General features: G+C 37.5%; 1 protein-coding gene across 1 annotated transcript in view; it reads right to left on the reverse strand.

Annotated features, from left to right (window-relative positions):
- Positions 1-23248, reverse strand: part of NDUFS4 (NADH:ubiquinone oxidoreductase subunit S4) — a 47326-nt gene that overhangs the window by 18751 nt on the left and 5327 nt on the right. The window contains exon 2 of the mRNA XM_010395260.4: positions 7711-7789. Coding sequence (XP_010393562.1) covers positions 7711-7789 — 79 coding nt within the window. The remainder of the gene's footprint in view (positions 1-7710; positions 7790-23248) is intronic.

Raw genomic sequence — 23248 nt, forward strand, 5'->3', positions numbered from 1 at the left:
GTGTTTTAGACAAGGTTCAGATAATGATACTGTTTTATGAGAACATGGAAATACCATGCTTTAAAACCCAAACTATTGAAAAAAACAGCTCCAAAAAAAGAAGTTACTCCTGTTGATTACTTGGCTGTATCAATGACTTTTATTCTTCCTAGCCGATTAGAAACATGGTTTGCATATTTAGACTTCCAAAACCAAGTAAGTATTTGCATGTTGAATAACCCTTTGGAATCCAAACTAAACACCACACAATGACAACCCTTTAACTTGTTCTGAGCGGCCATCACAGCAAGGTCTTCAAAAGCATTATTCTTTGATAGAAAATTAAATACTGTGTAATGAAATGAAAAAAAGGAGCCTACACAGTTTTCAAAACAACATACTTTGACCAAGTGCTCTAGATTGAAGCCTTGAAATTTTTGCACAATAACGCTGTATGAAGGAAGCCCAGACACTGAAACAGACACTCAGAAGGGTTGTGTAACCTCAATCACAGACACTTCTCCTTCCAACAGCCAGCAGAGAGAGCACTACTATGTACCAAAAGAAAAGACTCAGACCGAAGAAATCCAAATCCTTTGCCCCTGCCCAAACCCAAAATAAACCTACACAGGGATGAGAGGACAATTGCCTTCATGGATACAATGATCTAACACTTTATATGGGGTTCTGAGCAACTGCAAAATGTGCAGTTTTCTAAACTGAACACCAGAATTATTTTCAACTGAGCTTTGGTAATACAGCAATATTTACTGTTCTTAGAAGACAGCTAAAGGTGATGGGAATTTCTTTGCTGAGACTGTCAGAGTTATAGAAAGCTTCTTTATAACAGGGAGTTTATAACTTGTTGCCTCCAGACATTCTTACAGAAAGCACTTTATCAGCCAGCTGGGTTTTCTAAACCACTGCAAGCTTCATCAAACTACAATTGCTTAAAAAAACAAGTTGTAGCAAGTACTACAGACTGAATTGAGCTAGGATATTGCAACTTAGGAGGGATTTAATTGCCAAACAGCAAAATATAGTAAATATGCAGTAGTGAAAATATGTACATAACGAGATAAACTGGTAACCTGAGCTTGTTCTGTAATTAAGCCCAAATGCAACTACCAAATAATTTGAAAATGTCAAATTACTTCAATTAGAAGCAAACAAATTAATTAATGTTTAGAAATAAACATATGCTCTGGCAGACGAGAACACTGTACATGAAGTATGAAAGATTATCACTATCTCTAGAGTCATTAAACCTTTAAATATTACCTTTCATAGTATCTGCTTCTTTAACAAGGTTTTTTCTTCCCAAAGTATTATTTCTTAGTCTTCACTGGGTGAGGGGGTGGTGGGAAATGAGTGTGTGTGTGTGCAGGGTAAAACAGAAAAATAGAAAAATAACTTTGTAATAGATTATGTTTTATAGCAAAAATGCAGTGTCACAAATAAATTATCAGTGACCGCAGAGTAAAGGCCTTTAAGCATTTAACTCTGTGCAAGTCCACTCTTAGATTAAACAATTTTATTAAAGTAGATGTGCATGTGTTTTTACTTCCTAATGGTCTTCTCTTTTGAATATTTTACTTCTATTGAAATAATTCAAATAATTTGGAAATAGTTCTAGAATATAGTTTTATACCTTAATCAGCCTCTACATTGTTCAAACATCAGAGTGGTCAAACAGAGAACTGCAGATGACCAAAGGCAAACAAAACATTTTTTTTAAATCTTGTCTCTTGAGTACAACACTGTAATACATCAAATAAGCTGATCACCTGCTTACTTGACACAACTGTGATAGAAGAAAGTACTTCTCCAAATCACAGGCTTCATATGCAAAGCCCCTTTGTGCAAAGCTAGAAACTGTTTCTCAAAATATATCTGCAAAGTAAAGGATGGAAAAAACCCTTTATTAGCCTAATTTTACATAACAGCTTTATTATTTTTTATTAATTTTTCAGTATTCTGAAGCAAAATGCGAGCTGCTGATCTAATTTATAGAGAAAAAGAAACCAAAAAACAGAAGGAAGACAAGCCACAAGAGGAAAATTTGAGGCTAGGGGAGGGAATGAGTAACTGTCTGAACCCCCACAGAAATTACCATCCTGATCCCATGTATGCTTAGAATATGACAAGCCCCTATCAGAGCTATATATATGAAGTACAGAAAAACTTGTAAGTTAGATTTGTCATCTACAGAGGAACAGTGTCCTCAATTGAATCCTTTATGGTAGCCACTTGAATAAATACTGCAGCTAGAGTGGATTAAATGAAGAAAGGATTATTGCAAATTCTTTTATCCCATTAAGGTACTTTAGGAACAGCTTGAACTCATCCTTAAGGAATTAACCAACAATGGGTTAACAGCACTTTGGAAAACCAAAACATAGAACATCCACTATATCCCTATTACTTAACACAGTGGTAATGCTTGGCTGAATAGTAGTTTCAATAAAAGAAAATCTAGTAAGCCTGTCCTTAATAAATGCATACTTTGCCAAGTGTTTCTCTTCACTGAGTTGCAAAAACAGCTCCTACATGCAGTCTTCAATGCAATGTCACACTGTCTCACACAATTTTATGACACATTACTGCTTTGGTTTTCAGAGTAAAGTGTATTACATACTCTCAGTTCTTGGGAAAGCAATGATTACACTTTAAAATGCATTTTAAAGCTTGATTTGCTATATCCTTTGTTTCACAGCACCGTAGACTATCAGACTGAGATTTGAAGACGTTTCATCATTCCAGACTATTTTTCACTTGTTTGTATATTTTACGTTGAGCTGCAGTATTATCACTGTTTATTATAGTAAAGTCTACGGTTCTTTAATCAAACAAAGATTATACAATTTCACTAATTTTTAATCCTAGCCAAAATTGGGATTTGGATGGTGAACAAACTATGACTCAATCCTGAAAACACCGTGTGATGTTTGCTAATAACACAGTCTTCTAGAAAAAATGGAATGGAGTGTTTCCACAACTTTTTTGCAGAAAAGGTTCATATTCTGAAAATCCTATTAATACACTGTTACTCCTGGATTATCTAGTAGCAAAGATTTAAAACAGACACTAAATGATAGCTCTAGACAGCCAAAAGGAAGCTGCTAAGATTCTTCACAAGGATTTCACAATAGTTATAAGAATCACAGAAATCACTGCAAAGACATGTAAAATAATTTAATCCAATTGGATGGACAGCCAAGTCCATCACTGAACAATGTCCTCAAGTGCCATATCTACACATCTTTTATACATCTCCAGGGATGGCGACTCAACCACATCCCCAGGCAGCCTGTTCCAATGCTTGACAACCTTTCCTGTGAAGAAATTTTTCCTAATATCCAACCCATTTCCTCTTTTCCTATCAATTGCTTTTTGGGAGAGGAGACCAATCCCACCTGGCTACAACCTCCTTTCAAGTAGTTGTAGGGAACAACAAAGTGTGCTGAGCTTCTCCAGGCGTAACACCCTCAGCTCCCCCTCACAGGACTTGTGCTCCAGACCCTTCCCCAGCTCCCCTGACCTTCTCTGGACTCCCTCCAGCACCTCAATGTCTTTCTTGCAGTGAGGGGCCCAGAACTGGACACAGCACCCGAGGTGTAGCCTCACCGGTGCCCAGGACAGGGGGCAATCCCTGTTCTGGTCCTGCTGGCCACCATATTGCTGATCCAAGCTGCAGTATACGGTATTTCTGTATCATCATGAGCACCCTTTCAAAGATATGAACTGCTCACCCTCAAATAAAGGTTTCTGTGCCCAGTTTAGTTCATACAAGTTATTTTCAGTGAATTACATAGAGTTTGTCTACAGTCTGAAGGAAAATGGTCCTCTGATGAGGTTCAGTACTAAAGACTTCTGAACCATTACTTAGAAAAGGTTAAATAGCAGTACAGACAAAACAACTTCAGGACAGGCAGTGAAATGTCAATAGCATCATTCTGTTTAGCCTTTCGTGCTTGTAACTGTCTGTCCCTAGATGTTCTCACCTGCTAAAAACACTACTTCAGTGCCACTTAAACTGCACTGTATAGCACTGGCCTGGAATGCTTAACCCTGTGCAGCAACTCATCCTATTTTATCTTGGCCTGATACAGAATAAAAACATCTGTGAGGTAACTAAAACTCCCCAGTGACTAAGCCCTATAACTGCTCTTGCAATTATTCTTGCATTGAGCTACAGAATATATATTATCAGTTGAATATTCTGCTTTAGCAATGCAATGGATACTTTCTGACAGTGGTTCTAATTTTGAAATATTCTTGAAATATCATTATCATTTCACCAATAGAAAAGTCCTTTTATTTACAAATATTTGTGGGAACCTTTCAACTGCAAACAGCAACCTCCACCAAAGTGCGTAACTCCAGGCTAAACATCCACAATGCAGCCTTACCAGCACTGACTGGGAAGCCTGCTTAAAGGACACATGTGGAACTGGATGACTTTTAGCTACGCACAGTATTGATGCACCCTATTCACAACAACTGAAACAAATTGCAGGAATTAGAACAGTTCAAACCCCATTTCAAGCAAAACCACTTAAACTTTTTTATAATGATGATATAATGATGCATTTTATACCATACACACAAACAGTTAAATAATTTGGAACATTACCTGAGTAAGATTTGCTGCTGACAGCCTTTGCCCTCTATAGCCCGAATTTCCTAATGCAAGCAGGGTCTTGAGAGACTACTTTTCGCACAGCTATTTGTCCAGACTCTTGGAATATGACCTAATTGGTGGCCAGAGAATCCAAATGTGATGCAAGAACTGTATTTCTTTGAGCTTTGTTCCTTTTGTATGTTATTTTCTTCAGGTTTTACTGTCCATTAAAAGTAATTTTATTCAGTATTCACTGAAAACAGCTAATAACTGAAACAAAGACACAATTTCTTGGATATGTTCTACACAAGCTGAGCATTTAACTCCTTTTACATTAAAGGGACACTTTTTTTCTAGTGTGACAAATGTGGTCTACACTACTGCTTTCCCTACTATTTCATTAGAACTCATTTTTCTATTGTATTCAACAGATTCTAGGCTGCAGTAAGGAAGTGACCAACTACCGCCTAATTATTCAACGTCAGGATGCTCATACCTCTTCTTAATTTGTTTTTCCCAACACAAGGAATATTTTAGTACTTCTAGAACCAAATCATCCCGTTGAACAAGTTCTAGCATATGCATGTACACAGAGGAATACAAGATCTACAAGAGCACTGGAAATACAGATTTATTCCACTAAAACATGCAGTTAGAAGTTTTCAACAACCTCAGCATTACTCTTCCAGCCTTGTACATATCAAGTCAAAGAAGACTTCAGTTTCAAAATAAGCTACAAGATGAACATGGCAAACAAGGATAACCATATCCTGTTTTCCACCTGTTCTTGCTCCTTCTGAAATGCACGTAAAAGCACCTATAAGGTGATGCCCAGCTTTAAAAAAAAAAATTTAAAAATATGGCAAAGATGACAAGCCCATCAAAATACGACTTAGTGATTTCTAACAATCTCTAATTCAAAAGAAGAAGTCTTTTAAAATTAAATGTTCTGTATCAATTTCCAGAGTACAGTTTAAATACAACTTGCAAGGAAATAATGGTTTTATGCTTTGTAACATTAATTAACAGAAAACTCCTTTAATATGTTAAACTACTCTTAACTGGTTGTAATTAATCCTACTTAAAATTATACCGCAGCAACCTAAAATAAGGTAAGATAATACGCTATTTTAACATGAGATTTAACAGGTGTTTAGAGAACTTCTCCTAATGCTGAAAATGTTGAAAACCATATCAAACCCTTTTGTGACAATTTTCCTTGTTAATGGGACATAATTTTTGCCCATTAAAAGAACATGAATTTATGACATTATGGAAACTACTCACAAAATTTAACTAAAGCTACAAATGAAGTTTCTAATTTTCTGTCATTTTGTTTCAGGCGCTATAATAATCTAGAAAAGAAAAAAAAAAAGGTTTTTGCATTTAGAATGTGAACCTACATACACAACACTGTAAGAAAGTACTATCCAGTCTGACATTTAACCTAATACTTCAAGAAATAATGATTTAGATACATTATATCTAAATATATGTATCAAAATAAAAATACTTAATGGCTGCTACTATGAGATCTCAAAAAACCTCAGCAAATATGATACGAGAGTCTTCAACCTGATGACAACATATAATGACATTAGAAATATGCACTCCACATACGGTTCATTTACAGTAACACTAAGGGAACTGAATAGCTGTATTTCAAACTACTTTCACTTTCACTCAACTGTCATAGCTAGACAGGGTAATGTACAACACTAACTTTGGATAATGTACATTTAAATTCAAAATAGAAGATGGAAGAGTATTTATTTTGTGGGTCTGTCTTTGCACTGTAGTCTTTTCAGACCTATGTATCTGTCACCCAAGGCCACAGTAGGGAAACGTGATACTTTTCAGGCATTATAAAAGCTGTATTTACATATATATGTATATTTTAACATTAAAGAACAGGGCATTTAAAAGCCATTTAGGAAAATGCAGGTCTACTAACTTGTTCAATCTTTTTTACACAGTGACTCACGATCTCTGTACAAATTTCCTGAATCCCAAGTTATGCAACTTGACTAGTAAGATAACCATATTAGCTAGAATAAAGTACCATTTTTTTCCTTAATTTTTAAATCTAAGATTATACTGTTACTTCTTAAATTCAGAAAGAAGTTTATGAAATAACCAATTTTTTTTTACCCATATGTAGATTATTATTGCTACATCTATACACAAAGCATGAGAGAAATAAACCCTAAAGAGTTGTTAAAGTAAGTGTGGGTTTTTTCCAACAACAGCCTGTTAAACTTCAGCTGTCTCGACTTGTACATATCATTACAAACGTACAATTTATAAACATAAATTCCAAATATTTCTTAGGTAGTTAGTATAGCTTCAGGGATACAGAAAAGATACATTCAGTGTGAACTGTCTGGTACATACGATAGGAACATTGTTTTCCTGGAGATTCAAAAGCGATATGAAAACCAATGAAAGGCATGCTTCTGCTGTGATGCATTCCCCCCAGAAGTCTTACAAAAATTATACTATTGAATAATGTAAACATAAGTGTCAGGTTGCATCTAGAGTAACAGACCACACATTATGGAAGAAGTTACAAGAAAAGATTGCCAAATTTCTGATCTGCTACTGATTAGCAGAAGAATGTTATGCATTTGTTTCCAGTTGTAATCTAACCTTCATGCATATTCAAAAGCTAGAGTGTATATGCATAGTAAGAATAATCTTCCATGATATTTCTTTACTCAGTATCTTTAGTAACATGTGTACCAATGAAGAAAATTTCAGGAAGCTGGCAAATTCTGTATAATTTCACTACATAAAAAATATACACAAATTTCAAAAAGAACAAACTTGTAATTAATTACAGCTCACTCTGGTCCTTGACTAAAATGTAACAATATAAATAAGGTACTCATCATTTTACATTGTTTAACACTTTGAATGCCATATTTGTTCACATATTTATGTTTTAGTGATGTTCCACTTTTAAAAGTGTATTTAAAAGGCTGTTGCTTTGTAGTTCGCATTTATACAGCTTTCCTAGAAGAACGTAGAATACCATACTGAATGCCTATTGTGCAGAAATAACCCTGAAGGCTGTATCATAGCAGTATTCAGTAGAAAACCCTTACCAATTTTTCATCAACTGTGATGAGTTGCGTGTCTCGAGTTTGGTCCTGCGCCAGCCGCCATGTGGAAGTGCTCAGTGACCTGCAGTACAAGACTTGAAGTTAAAAAATGATTCATGCAATGAGAAAATAGAGGCAGACAAATCTTACATAAACAAGTTACTTTAACAATATCCGTCTTGTAAAAAAAATTGAAGAGGGAGAGATGAGGGCACAAAAATCCTTTTTCTCCCCAATTAGTTCTGTCTGCTGAGTTTTTGGCAGACTCCCACTTAGCAGTTCACAACAGGCTGCACTTTATGTCAGCCTACAGGCTCTCTGTCACAGAGAGACTGCCAGTGGCAAGGACTGTACTGCTCTATATGAATGTACAGTAGCCAGTTTGTCACGAACAGACAGAAAAATACAAGGCTGCTGCAAGCATTCTGGAACTCTGATCCTTAAAATGATGGCATCAGAGGAAAAAAATCCTAAATCTATTTGTAATGGTAAAGCTCCAAATTCTACACTTCAATAACAGGACATTAAAAAATTCAAAAAACCCCAAACCAAACCAAAAAAATAACTAAGCAAACCCTAAGCTGATACTGCAAACACAGTTTGCTTGTTGTGAGTGGGCAAAACTTGCAACTATTTTGCTTCATTTCTAAATCATTTGGGGTCAGCTTATTCATTACCAAGAAATACAATTTATCTTCCTGCACAACTGCTAAATCTGTAAGATACATATGGAAACAGAAAACCCAATTCCACATCACTGAATTAGCAAGTTAAATCTACCTTTAACTTACATTATGTCACTAATGTCAGGATTAGGCCCTTTCAGTACAAATCATCTTTTGGCAAAATAATGCAACAGCAGGTGAAACAAGCCAAGAAACCTCATTCTCTGAGCTTATGATAGAATACCAGGTTGGAAGGGAACCTCAAAGACCATCTGTTCCAACCTTTTTTGGCAAAAGCACAGTCTAGACAAGATGGCCCAGCACCCTGTCCAGCTGAATCTTTGAATTGTCCAACACTGAGGAACCCACCACTTCCCTGGGGAGATTGTTCCAATAGCTGACTGACTTAACTACATTGTGAAAAATTTTCCTCCTGTGTCTAACCAAAATCTCCACAGGAGTAACTTGTACCATTAGCTCCTTTCGCATGTGACTCACTGTAAAAAAGGAGTGTCCACCTTCTGTGTAACCAACTTTTAAAATGTTGGAACATGGCGATAAGGTCTCCTCTAGATCTTCTCAAGACTGAAACCAACCCAGTTCTTTCAGCCTTTCCTCACATGGCAGGCTTCCCTTTCCTTCAATGATCTTTGTGGCCTTTCTTTGGATCCTCTCCAGCCTGTCCATGTAGTATTGCAGGTATGGCCTGAGAAGTGTTCAGAACAGTGGGATAATAACTTCTTCATCTCTGCTGGTTATACTTTCATTAATGCAACCCAGCGACCCATTGCCTCTCTTTGCTCAGAAGCAACTGTTCACACAGATTGAGACTGTTTTCCTCCAGGACCCCCCAGTCCCTTACCCCAGAGCTAGTGCCCAGTCAGGTAAATCCCAGACTATGCTGCAGTTCTGGATTGTGATTTCCCAGGTTGAACAATGGCAACAACTTGCTCTTGTTGAACTTCATAAGGGTCTTGTTAGCCCATTCTTCCAGCCTGTCTAGGTCTTCCTGCAGAGTGAATTTCCTTTCCAAGATGTCCACTTCCCCACTCAGTTTGGTATCATCAGCTAACTTTTATCCGGGTTTATCAGGATCCCACCATAGATCACTTATGAAGAAATCAAACACTACTGGGCCCAAAGCTGATCCCTGGGGACCCCACTTGTGACAGGCTGCCAGCATGAAAAGGAGCGATGCACCACCACCCTGTGCATGCTGCCTGTCGGCCAGTTCCCCCCTCACTGCGTGGACCACTTTGCTGGACTGTAACACAGCAGTTTTTCTGGGAGGAGGCTGTGACAAAGCATAACAAAACCCTTGGAGAAATCCAGGTAGACAACAGTGTGCACCATAGTGAATTAAGACCATTTTAAAGAAATGAGGAACAAAAATGCAAGAATTCAGTTTTCTCTACAAGAATCTTAGAAAACTAAGCACCTGGAACAAAGTTCACTTCAGAAATATTTAATGTAAGTCTATACATTCAACACAGATTACATTCTACTAAATTACCTTCCATCTGCCATTAATAACTTCAAAAAAATCTCCAAAGCACAAAATTTACAGGATCATGTAACTCTGCGGCATGGACAGACATATCTATTCCTACGTAAAGTGACAAAATCTGTCAGGAAAGTTACTTTGTTTCAAGACCGAGAAGCTTTCAAGTGCAAGAAAGCACCATAATTCCATAAAAATTCAAGGTAACTACTTTGTTAGCTCAAAATCCCTGTACCACAGAGTTTCTGGCTCAACACAGCTCCTATTTTTTAATTTGCACATGTAAAATAATACATCATAAAAACAGAATAGGAAGATACTGCAGTAATAGGAGAACAGGCTGTCACTTGGTCCTTATTCAATTACACACCAAGAGAGCAGTTACCTTAAGAGCATCCTGAACAGCAGCATTACACTTGTGTTCCAGATCTGAGTAGCTAAAGCTACAACATATCCAATCTTAAATACGCAAAAAACATTGTAACAGGAAAATTAGTTTCTCCCCACTACAGTAGCTTTGGTATCAAGGTAGCATTCTGCAGGTATTCCAGAACTTCATGTGATACAGTGTTCACTACACTACTTAACATATGTCCAGAGAAGGACACTGGATTATGCAATTTGATTCTTTCATTCTCTAAAGAAAAGTAATCGAGACTATGAATCAAGAAGTTCTCTGAAGCTTGCTCTGTGGAGAAGTCTGATCAACATTGTAAGGATTTCAGTATGCAATGGATGTAAAAAGGCTGTAAGGATGTAAAAGATCAGAATCATACTCTTTCTTGTAATATAAATTCAATTATGAACAAAATTTAGAACAATTTCGTTTGAATATGGCTGAGTGTGGGTTGTTTTGTTTTAAACTGAAAAAGCATTAATCAGCTTTGAAAAGTACAAATGCCATACCCTTGGAAATTATTTTCACTCAGCATTACGTCATTTGACATTGCTTTTACTAATGCCATGATAAAGAGCAGGGTAAAAACCCCACCAGATTAAAGGTGGGCAGAATCTCTTTCTGAGATGCCTCCACATTTTACACAGAGGAAGCTGGTTTTTTTGCACCAGGTGACTGTCAACTGGGATAATTTCCAAGGCATCAATACCTTATAGCTCTCCATGATATTTTAGCTATTCTTCAAAAGCAGATGGACAGCTTACTAAACGAAGTCAACTTCTCCTCTTCACCATTTTTCAAAGACATTTCTCTTGACTACACAATTCTGAAAAACACACAACTGTTACTGGAATTTGCAACCTTGTACGCTTCTTAAATGAGCTGCCTTCTGTCCATCCCTGGACCGCAATGAGTCGGAAAGAACATACTTTCTCTGAGAACTTCCTAAGTGGAGAGTGGTCGAAAACTGGCTTTTGGACTAGACTAGGAAAGTGAATCTCAAGACAGTGGAGGAGAGACCTCCATCTGAAAATACATAAAACACCAGTTTTTCTTTAAAGATGACAGGCTGATGATATTTCCATTTGTTGCATCTCTCACAGGAAGGTAATCAGGAGCTTGGAAAAACCAGCAACTCTGAAACGTCATGTGAACTGAAATATTGCTATTTGAAAGCTAATAGAAAGTGTAGCTTGATTCCTAGAATGACTGTTTAATTTTCAAGAGGCTTCATTTCAAGTTTGTAGCTAATGCCAGGCACTTAACTGAGGAAAGAACCAGGAAACCCACCTCTTTCACACAACCCTCTCTTCTCCAACTCCCACAATGGCAAGTATAATTTCCTCACTCAAGCTTCCTCTTAGAAATTGTATAAACTTTATTATATCTATTCTACCTTCAAATTAAATGAATCCTCAATCTAAATCACTTAAGTGAACACTTGACTTAAGCCTTTTATTTCATCCTCAACAGTACAGTAATTCTCACAAAACTCCCCATTAATATTTGCTTCTGCCCACATCCAGCTTGAATTTTACACAGGTTTTCTGATGGATAATCTTGCAGAATTATAAACCATACATTTTTACAGTTCCATTCTCACAAGGTTCTACTGCTTTTTTCTATTACTGACCTCTGAAAAGGTAATCTGCTTTCTTCCTTTCTCTCTGTAAGCAGTACAGGTATACATTACCCCATTTTGCTTCTTTTTGATTGCTTGTACTTTTTTTTCCCCCTGTTGAAATATCTTTGGATGAGGCCTTAAGAACAGGAAGTTCTACTTCTACCCTGTTCCAAGTCTAATCAAACTCTGATTTAAAATTACTGTACAAAGAATACTTAGAATAATCACAAATAGACTGGTAAAATAATTCTGAATTTCAGAAACTATACAGAAAGTTTTACACATAACTAGAAACAATAAACCTTGCTATCTTCTAGGCTCATTAGTGTCCTATTCAAAACACGTACCAAACTTACTTCCTTCATGGTTACTATCTAATAAACAAAGCGTGACAAGGCTCCAAGCCGGCCATGGCTCTGTTGTGAATCTGCCCAAATGATTTCCTTATAGTGAGCTTGCTGGTGATGAATAAACAGGCATTTAAATGTAAAAACCTAGGTATAAAAGCCAGCCTTTTAAAACAAAAACACTTCAAAATTACGTAGAACAAAAATTAAGGTTTACTAAATAAAGCCACTTCTCTATGATTTTGCATATACTTTCCCACACTACAGCAGCTCCTTTACCTTCAGAGTCCACCATTTAAATGTCATTTAGTTTATATTTACAAAAGGATTTTCTCCCTGGCCCTTGCCATTGTGTTGGGAATCCCCATTCCTAATCTTGACCTATATGATCTGATACCATTATTTTACACTATAATAATTTTTTCTATAGTTTATAATAATTTCATGATACTAATATCTACAGGTCTTTTAAACTGCAACATGTATACCAAAATTTTCTCTTTACCATCAATCTGATTATTTCAGTATGGACTTTGCTTTTATATATGCTAAAACCAATATATTTTAATTATATTTCTGGGTCTCAGTGTTAGGAATTTTAAATAGGTTAAAGTGACTTTTTCTTCCACTTTGCATAGTTCTTTAGAGAGGCATTATAGAACTGAACATTGCATCTAGAATGAATTAGGGCTACCATTTGTTATTTTAGAGTGTCACAATAAATCTAGACATGTAAAATATCTTTTACACTGTATAGACAGGAATAGATATTTTGCAATATCTACATGCAATATCTACACGGTCTTATTAAATACTTGTAACTTTTCCATCAGCTCAGTAACGTGGAATTCATTAATGAGGACTATCAGCAAAAATAAGTGCAGAATTCAAAACTTTCTGTAGGTATCATGTGTCCTGGAAAAACAAATGCTGTGATCATCTAACCACATGTCCTCCATGGAAGGTGCGTACTCCCCTTCCACCATCATCTGCTGTTCCACATCCCTGCTACGCAAATGAAGGGGTCCAGTGAGAAGCCACTGAAGTTCCTCAGTCTACTGGAGAATCACAATATTCATAACAGTATCAGGTCTCTGAACCCTCCCTTCCCACTGTAGGACAAGGACATAGCAGTTCCTTGTTGCAGGGAAGATACTTAGGTCTCCACCTCCCTTCTTATGTTAAGAAGTCCCAGCTCTACTGATGCCGTTAACAACTTCCGTTGAATAGAAGAGACCAAACAGTAAAAACTGGTCAGTGGATGTCTTTTGTGGTATCTGAATAAAGAATATTAAGGCATCCGACTTGAACATATAAAACTTGGTGGTTCTGGGTATCTGCATTCAATTGCTAAAATTCAACAAATTTGACCACTGTAAATATCTGCTAGGTAACCCATGCTTAACCCCTACATGGTAAGAAGCTGCCATATTTACACAGCATGAATTTACCTTCCATGGAGAGCAGTGCTGTGATCGGAATGTTACACAACACCAAGATGTGAAAACTTGTATTTACCTGACAAAATTCAGTAGCTGGGACTTAATCCATTGCACGAAAACTTTTCCTTAACATCTTTATGCAACACATCTGACTGTTTGATCTATTAGCACCCCCTTTTGGTCAACTGTTGGAGATATGGCTAAAAAAAACACGTAATCAGATCATAAAGTGTAGGTAAAACAAAGTCTTGAAGAAAGCTCCATGTGCCACATGAAAAATGAAGAAAGTCACCAAGAACTCTAAAGGATGTTCTAAGCGCTCTGACACTGAAAGACTAGGGCACCAGTGGGTGTGAATATACATATATGCAAAAGCCATGATGAACGGTTCAATACATTAAATAATGTTAATTCTTAGTGAGCCTTTTTAATATTATTGCACTTATAAGGAAAAATATGAGCATCAAAATGTTCAGCCACCATCAAAACATTAAATTCTGAACAAAAAGAACTAAAAGAAGCACTACCAGCTAACAACTTCCACAGCATCCAACCTAGTCATACACTGTGATTAAACAGACTAAATACAGATCAGTACGAAGTTCTTGTACATAAAACACAAGCAATAATGATACAATGTCACATACAATACAGATCACAGTATTCAGACCCATATAATATATTTTTGTTTAGCCCCAATATAGTGCATTCTTACAAAGACAGCTTGCAAAGTTGAACTTGTGAGAGATGAATTTAAACACAGTGGGATAATGCTTCCTTGGTATTAAACTCACTACTGCAGTTGAAGTAATAATGACTTAACAGAGTCAGCAGCATTCATTTTTACCCGATTTAATTTACTAGTCTTACTACTTTCCAACAGAAGCAAAATAGTGCCAAACACTGCCTATGGAGACATGTAGTTCTATTAAGTTACTCTATGCAAGAGTAACTTCTGTGTTTGGAGGAAAACTAAGTTCCTCATTAATAAATAATGCTTTCATTCTGTGACAAAATTGGCTGATCATACTTTTGCCTATAAAATGATGTTAAACAGAGTAAATTATGTTTCTAAATAGATGAAAGCAATATTAATTTAGTTAATCTAAACTACTGAAATTTCTGTAATAAGCTGCTGAAATCATCAAAATTGAAATACAAATACACAGACACTACCTCTACTTGCTATTAAATTCACATGCGATAAATTTTTTTCCAGTTGTGTGTTTGGAAAACAGGGCAAGAACTGACTATGCTTTTCTGTCAGGCAAGACTTATGAAAAGAAGCAATGGTTATATAAATGTACTAAATAAACATGGAAATAAGCATTTGACTTGTGGTTTGGAACTTAAAGTATGCTTCTTCAAAGCTAAATGTTAAGTTAACCTGCCTTTACAAATATTAAACTACAGGCCTGTCAGTCTAACTTCAATGCCTGGTAAAGCTTTGGAGAAGATCAAACAAGGTGAAAAACACCTGAAGAACAATGTAGCCATCAGTCACAGCCAGCATGGCTTCATGAGGGAACAGTCCTGCTTGTCAGTTTCCATTTATGACAAGGTAGCACACATAGTTGCTCAAGGGAAGTTGGTTGATGTGATCTTTTTGGATTTTGGCAAAGCTTTCAATACTGTCTCTCACAGGATCCTTCTGGACAAAATGTCCGGCTCACAGCTGGACAAATACATCATGGGATGGGTGAGAACTGGCTCATGGGTTGGGCACAAAAGGTCACAGTGATTGGGGTGGTATCAGACTGGTGACCTGTCACTAGGGGGGTTCCACAGAACTTGATCTTCGGCCCTGTGCCCTTCAACATCTTCATTAACAACCTGAATGCAGGACTGTAAGGGATACTAAGCAAGTTTGACAACGATACTAAATTGGGGGAAGCTTTTGAAGGTAGAGAGGCTGCACAGAGAGATCTTGACAGTCAGAGGGACTGACAATCACAAACCACACAAAATTTAACATGGGCAAGTCCTGGATTCTGCACCTGGCATGGGGCAGCCCTGGATGTATGGACAGACTGGGGAGTGAGGGGCTGGAGAGCAGTGCCATGGAAAGGGCCCTGGGGGTCCTGGTCAGTGGCAAGTTGAACATGAGGCAGCAGTGCCCTGGCAGCCAGGAGGGCCAAGCGTGTCCTGGGGGGCATCAGGCACAGCATCGCCAGCCAGGCAAGGGAGGGGATTGTCCCCTCTGCTCTGCACTGGGGCGGCCTCACCTCCATTGCTGGGGCAGCTTTGGGCACCCCCATATAAGAAGGATATAAAGCTATTAGAGAATGCCCACAGGAGGGCCATGGAGGTGTTGAAGGGTCTTGAGGGGAAGCCGTATGAGGAGCAGCTTGGTCTGTTCAGCCTGGAGGAGACTGAAGAGAGACCACATTGCAGTCTACAACTTCCTTGTGAGGGGACGTGGAGGGTGGACACTGATCTCTTCTCTGTGATAATAGTACTTGAGGTAACGACATGAAGCTGTGTCAGGGGAGGTTTAGGCTGGGTATCAGGAAAAGGTTCTTCACCCAGAGGGTGGCTGAGCACTGGAACAGGCTCTCCAGGGAAGTGGTCGCAGCACCAAGCCTGACAGAGTTCAAGAGGTGTTTGGACAATGCACTCAGGCACCTGGTGTGACCCTTGGGGTGTCCTGTGCAGGGCCAGGAGCTGGACTCAATGATACTTGTGGGTCTTTTCCAACTCAGAATATTCTGTGACTCTTTTAAATTAGTTAAATTTTCCAGTAGTGAATATGTCATTAAGTAGAAAATAATCAAATTTTAGTTATTTTAGATTCCACTTTAATTATCCCACAGGTGGGAAAATGCTGTTGACCTACTATATTCAAACAAGCATCAGCTGAACCACTGCACAATGTAAAGACAGACATGGTCCTTCCAGAACTACCACAGGACCAGAGCACTGCATCCACTCCTGCACCCCATTGAATTCTGCAGGACACAAGTCAGTCCTGTGAAGACATGAGTTGCTCACCAGCAGTTTTCTTTATTTAACCAGCCTTCTTGCAGTCAAGACATAATAAAGGAGGTCAGGTCTGACCTACTACCAAGCCCACACTTTCCCTGACTCAGGGCCCATTTGAGTAGCCAGCTAATTGAGGTGACATGACTAGGCGCACAACAAAGACCAGTCCTTCAGAAGGCTCCACATCAGGCAGGCAGTATGCCCAGGCCAGCTCAACCTACTCCTGCAGAGCTGTACAGGTGTCTTCTAAGCTTTTGAGTACAAGCATACACACAATGCAACAGCTTGAGCTGAGGAAAAGTTCAGGCAAAAATCCACAGAGTGAGCTTGGAGGTTCAAGTCAGCACACTGGCAAGCAACAGCTGCACATCCTGAAACAGTTCTCTGCAAGTCCCAGGCTGGTATCAAAACATTTCTGTAAGTGCTTGGATGCCAACTGAGTCATTATTTGCAACTAAACTTCTAAAAAAAGTCACATCGGTGCTCCTTGACCCTCACATGCATATGACTCAGAGCATCCCATTGGTCTCCGATAGATTACAGAAAACAGACTAGAAACACTCTTAAGAGAGGGGCTTAACATGTTGAGAATAAAATGACTCAAAATTATTTAAATATTTTTGTTGTAGAAATAACTAATTATAAAAGGAGACCTGGTGTACTACTTTTACAGCAATACAATATGTAATTTTTAAGATGTCCAACTGCTATCAGGTCACAGGAGCTCTGAACTACTGTCACCTGTACAGTTGCTAATAAACCATTTCATTACACACTACTCTCCAAACTAGAACATCTAATCTTAGGAATTAACCTCAGTTCACAATCGGAGAGTAGCAGGCTGCAAAGAACAAGAAACTTCTTATAGGCAAGTCAGTTGGAAGACAAATAATACTAGAAATGTTGCACAGCCCGTAACAACTATCAACTGAATTTTACATTCTCTAGTTAGAAAGCCTAATAAAGTTAAAAGGAAAAGAGAAAAGTTGTGTAGGGTGTAAAGATAAAATACCCAGGTGACACATTTGCTTTGTTTGTGCTTTCTAAATGTCAAACTCCCCACACATACACATTCAGGCATTCATACAACTTGACAAAACTAAAAACTGTGCTCTCTTTATAGAAGGAACAACAAAAGTCAAAGGGTTTTGTTTCAAAACTGTGAGGAATGAAACTAATGTTCCACAACCCACCTCTGTCTTATTTTGTGCATTTTGAAAAAGAGCCTTTGAATCACGTAACATTAAACAGAAAAAAAGAGTAAAGATTCCTCTGTGTTTGCAAACTGGTTTATGGCATAGCACGGTCCTGTATTTCATCCCTATCCACACTTACTGATATCACTAGCTCTGCAATCTGACTGCACTTGCAGGCTTAATTAATTCTTACTCTAATAATCTAAGACCTGTAAAACATGGCATACACATATATATATATATATATATATACACATACACACACACACACACACACACACAAAGACAACTTCTTTTTTATTTAATGCTCTCAAACACTTGAACTGTAAACTACTACACAAAAAAGAATCCTTTAAAGTGTTACTGGAAAACTAGATCTTGGTTTATAATGGTTCATGAAAGTCAAATCTACCAGCTATTTGGCTAGTAAGCCTTAGTTGTTGGGCAGCTATGACAAACTGTATTTAAGAGCTATATATTAATGTTTGTAGTACAAACCACTTAGAGAAAGCCAAATGCTTTACAAATGGAACATGACATACAGGTTTCTTTTCAAAACTGTATGCTCTTGGCAACTGTTCTAGATAAGAATGGGATAATCTAGGTAATATTATTTTGTATGATTTAATTTCACACTTGCTTTGTGAACTTTGCCTTTTCTCAGCTACCTTACTTTTCAATTTCCTTTCTGAGACTAAGCTTTTGTCCTCAATCCCCCTTTGAACTGTTGCCATTCCTCAATTATCATGTACCTTAGCTACTCTCCATGTCACACACCTTAATCACACCACTTGATCTTTCTGCCCACATGGTTCTTATACACCTCCGAGGGGAACAACCTTCATGATACTTCAATAAATTTTTGACTACTGAGTTAGATGGAGAGAAGATACAATGGTGCCACCTCACGTGCAATAATATAGTCTGAGTTTTCAAGTGCTCTGGTATTGACAGTCTGAAGACTAACTCTCTCGGACCATGCATCAGGACCCTAAGGGCACTAACAGGTCTTAATGGCCATTACCATTTAAAAGCTCAGCTCTGGGTCTTGAGCCCTTGCTTAAGTTGCATCATTAAGTGTACCCACCTCCTGCCCTGGTTCTGGCTCTTACCCTCATCTGTAAGGGCACTGTCCCTGGTGGGGTCACCCTCACTTTCCAGCTTGCCTTACCTTCTGAAGTAGACAGCCCTTGCTGCTCCCTGACACTTTGCTTGTCATTAATTTCTATCGAATGTTTCCTATCAAAAAGGGTTTTTTCAAGTGTATGCAATTTACCTGCACTTGGTATTCACACTCATACTGCAACCAAAGCAAAGGATTTAATTTTTATGTAGTCTCTCTATAATGACTGATTTTAAATCTTATCTTGTTTTCAAGAGATACTAACCACACAAGCTTTTAGTTGTGGGTACCAGTGTGATTAAATACCTTCTACAATACCCATCTGTCTTGAGATGAAAACAAACGGTTGGCTGCAATGTACTCAACCTACATAAATGTCTCTAACAGGAGTTTAAAAAAAAATTACCACACCAAAACTTTAACTCCTATTCTACACACAAGTGTAAGCAACAATTACATGGCGCTAGCTAGGAAAAAAAACCTACATCCTTTCTTTTGCATACTGCATCAGCATCTGCAATCTTGGAACAACAACTCTTTAAACTGATGAAGGACAAACTATTGCGTGCTACAAGAGAAATACAATGAAACTACCAAGCTACATAAATTAAGTCTACATTCAAAGAAAGCTTGAGTGCTCTGTTTTTCCATAATTATCTGACTTTATTTCCATTTGTCCTTATTTATTAAACACACCTCAGAAGCATTTTTGAGAACTCACCTTTGAGAATAAAAATAGATACCCTATTTGCGTGTTCGCTTGTACTCTTCCTTGTACACTGATCCTCTCCTCTACTAGTACTGTTCTTTCTTCCTTTTCATATTCTTACTATCTAATCAGCTGTTACCTCTCTCTCTGAAAGGAGACTGGAAGTCTTGATAATACTCACTGTTTCTAAAGCCTTAAGGCAACACTGGTGTTTTAAATGCAAACCTTATTCTTGAATTCCAGTTCAGACAACAACATTCAGATTATTTGTCTCTTTCTCTAGTAGGCATAAACACTGGCATATGACAAAACATCACTCTTGCAGGATTTTCCTTCCAATAACTTACACAGCACATGCAAATACTCCTTGACTACATGACACAATAGTCAAAGCTACTTCATGAAGAGCTTTCTGCCTTTTTCCTTCATTTAAAATGTAGTAGAAAGATGATGATATATGGTAACTTCTGAACATGCAATGTGCATAAAAATCTTAGCTTAAAAGTACCAAAATCTATGAAAAATATTAAAAACTCAACAGCCATCATCTGCAATAAAATTTTAGTTTGGACTTCAATATAAATGGCATCATTAACATTTAGCAGAAGATTACTACAATAGACTGATCATAAATGGCAACGTCAGAGGTGTTCATATATAGAATATACATCCATAAAAGGTCTAAAAATACATAAAAGTCTGACTTTAAAAAAATTGAATAGGACTTGTTTATGAGCTCTTTTATGTTAAGACCCCAGAAATAAGCAGCTGCAAGAACTGTTTGCCCACACACATTCTGGAGCTGCCTACAGTCTGTCTTATTGAGTCAAAAGTTACTTTACTTCTTCAACACCAGTCATGGGTCAAGGGAAGATTTGGACAGAAACTACTGCAGCTAGAAAGAGTTAAGTAAATAGTACTTAAACATACTATTATACTGCCAGGAGAGAACAACTGTCCTTTGAAACTCAGACAGAAATAATGCCATTCATTTCTTAGGAAATACGAAAACACACATTATAAAGAAGGTAATGTTAACTGTTCAGCTTGCCTCCTGCTAGTTTAGAGATTTCTTTTATTAGAAACAAAAAAGGATATGATCTTAAGACAGTTCAGAGGTATACTTTTTAACATACTCAGAATCAAATGCTTACAAAAGAATTTTAAAAACTTGGCAAAGTCCACTGTATTATAATAAGAATGAAAACCTGCACATGGGTAGAAAATATCAAACATTCAGCTATTAAGGATCACACAAATTTAAAGAAATTATTGGTATAAAATTTTTTAAACTTGGGTTTTTTTAAAAACTATTTGCAAGCAGGTTCATACTTCTCTGCTAACTATAAAAGTCTCTCAGCATTTCAGTCTCTTAAAACAGTCAATTTCATCTAAGACAGACAATAACAAGGTCAACTGAGTCAAAATGCTCAAACCTACATTAAGGCAAAATGAAGGTAATTTTAAAATCCAAATAGCAGTATTTTTCCATTATGAGTTAAGCCCGTTGAACATGATATATTAAACATACATCAATAAAGCAAATTTTATTATTTTGCTAACATAGATTCGAAAAACTGTCCACTGACAACTGGCATAATTATTCCCCTTCCCCGTGTATCTATCTGGCATTTCATAATCTTACTATTGACTTATTTATTTGACAAAAAATGTGGTTCAACTTAGTGCAACAAGTTCTACAAATATGTTCCTCAAACTCTGAGATATCAAATATTTGGTATTAGCATATACTAACAGGAAAGTCTTCTCCATAAGAATGTTTGGGGGATTGTCTTGAAAACGAAGTGTCATTTTTCAAATGCAGAGTTAGATTCTATTTTAAATTGTTTAGTCCCTGAAGGACAGTATTAAGTCCTTCTGTTTTAGGATACTATTGCCAAAAACTTCACCTCTACCCTCCAAAGCTTTTTTCAGGGGTTGGTTGGTTGGTTTTTTTGTTTTGGTGCATTTTTGGGGTTTTATTTATATCTCCACTCCTCTTCAAATCTTCTATGTAGAGAGAAGATTATTAGGTTCTCAAATAAGTAAGTTTTTGAAAAAAGTTATTACCACATGTAACAATGCTTTTTTAAAAGTATGCCAAACTTTACGTAAGCGACTACAGTTCAGAGCCCACGATGGTTAGTTGCCACAGAACTGGTTAGAAGAGCATTCTCCTGTTTTAGGGGAGAAGCAAGCACATTGCTTACTTACTAGTTATCTTTCTACACAAGTATACCTTAAACATCTGTCTGCTTGTCTCTGTTCAACTTTCACTTTCTGAATAGATTGTCATTCCTCCCCTCCGGGTTTCTGATTCCAAAATGAAGCAACTGGATGTAATTAAAAAGTCACTCCAAGTTATATGACCAATAAGAAAGAACAACCTAAGAAGCCTTATCAGGAGCATTTTGCTGTCAAGATGCCTGCTCTACTTACTTCTGCATAAGTACATCACAAAAATAGCCATTTCCAGAATGACACATTTCCTCCTTGCCCCATTCCTAAACTTTGTCTCTCCCAAACTTTTTTTTCCTATCTGCCCCTCTTACCTGCACATCTTTCTAATCCATCCTCTTCCTCCTCTAGACCAATACTGAAAGTACTTTAACTTTCACAAACACTACAGGAATCCCATACACTTTAAGAAGTAGAATGAGCTTGATCTGAGCTCACTACTAAACAACTACATGACACATGGTATTTTTCACTTTTTCATTGCGATGGAATTGTTCACATTGACAGCAACATCCTACTGCTCCCATGTTTCATTACCTTCAACATCTTCATTACTCCATGGGGACTTTCCAAAGCTTCCTCTTTCCACTCCAAAGGAAACAAGAAGCACTCCTACATCCTACTTCCAATAGTGCCGAACAGAAAAGGCAAAAGAAGGACATCTAAGACACCATTCTGGTTCACCAGAGTCACTCTGATATCTTAATAATGGTGCATACCCATGAACACAACAGACATGAGTAGAGAGTATGTTGTTCTGTTGTAACTACTCAAGTAATGATGGAATAGGAGCTTTGATATACTACATAAAATACTGCAGAGGGACTGAAGTCATCCTACTTATCAGAAATTTCCCCTTCTTTTCCTCAAAGCATGCAAAAATGCTGCATAAAGAGGGCCATCCTTCTTAAGTGCCAGATACAGGGTGTCATCAAAGGACCTGCGACTGTAACAAATAACCACTGCTGCTGCTTTCAGTCACAGTGAACAGGCAAGATTTGCTGCCTAGACCCTCTCTGAACGACACAATCACTATTTGAACAGTGTGGACAGAGTCAAAAGGAGCTGGTTTTAAACAAATTATGCACTTAAGACATATGAAATGCCTACTCCCAAACTACTTCTTCTTCATGGTGTCTGACAAGATCAGACAAAGACTCACTGCTGCCTGGAGTTTTCTTTTCAAACTCATGCTTATTAAGTGTATGAACTGTAGTGGATTTAATCTTTTTTCTCCCATTGTCTATGCCCATTTGTCTTTCCATATCTTTCACCTTGAGTCTGCTCCAACACTCCATGTCAAGGCAACATCATGAG

Source organism: Corvus cornix, chromosome Z (genome assembly GCF_000738735.6).
Source record: "Corvus cornix cornix isolate S_Up_H32 chromosome Z, ASM73873v5, whole genome shotgun sequence".
Lineage (NCBI taxonomy): Eukaryota > Metazoa > Chordata > Aves > Passeriformes > Corvidae > Corvus > Corvus cornix.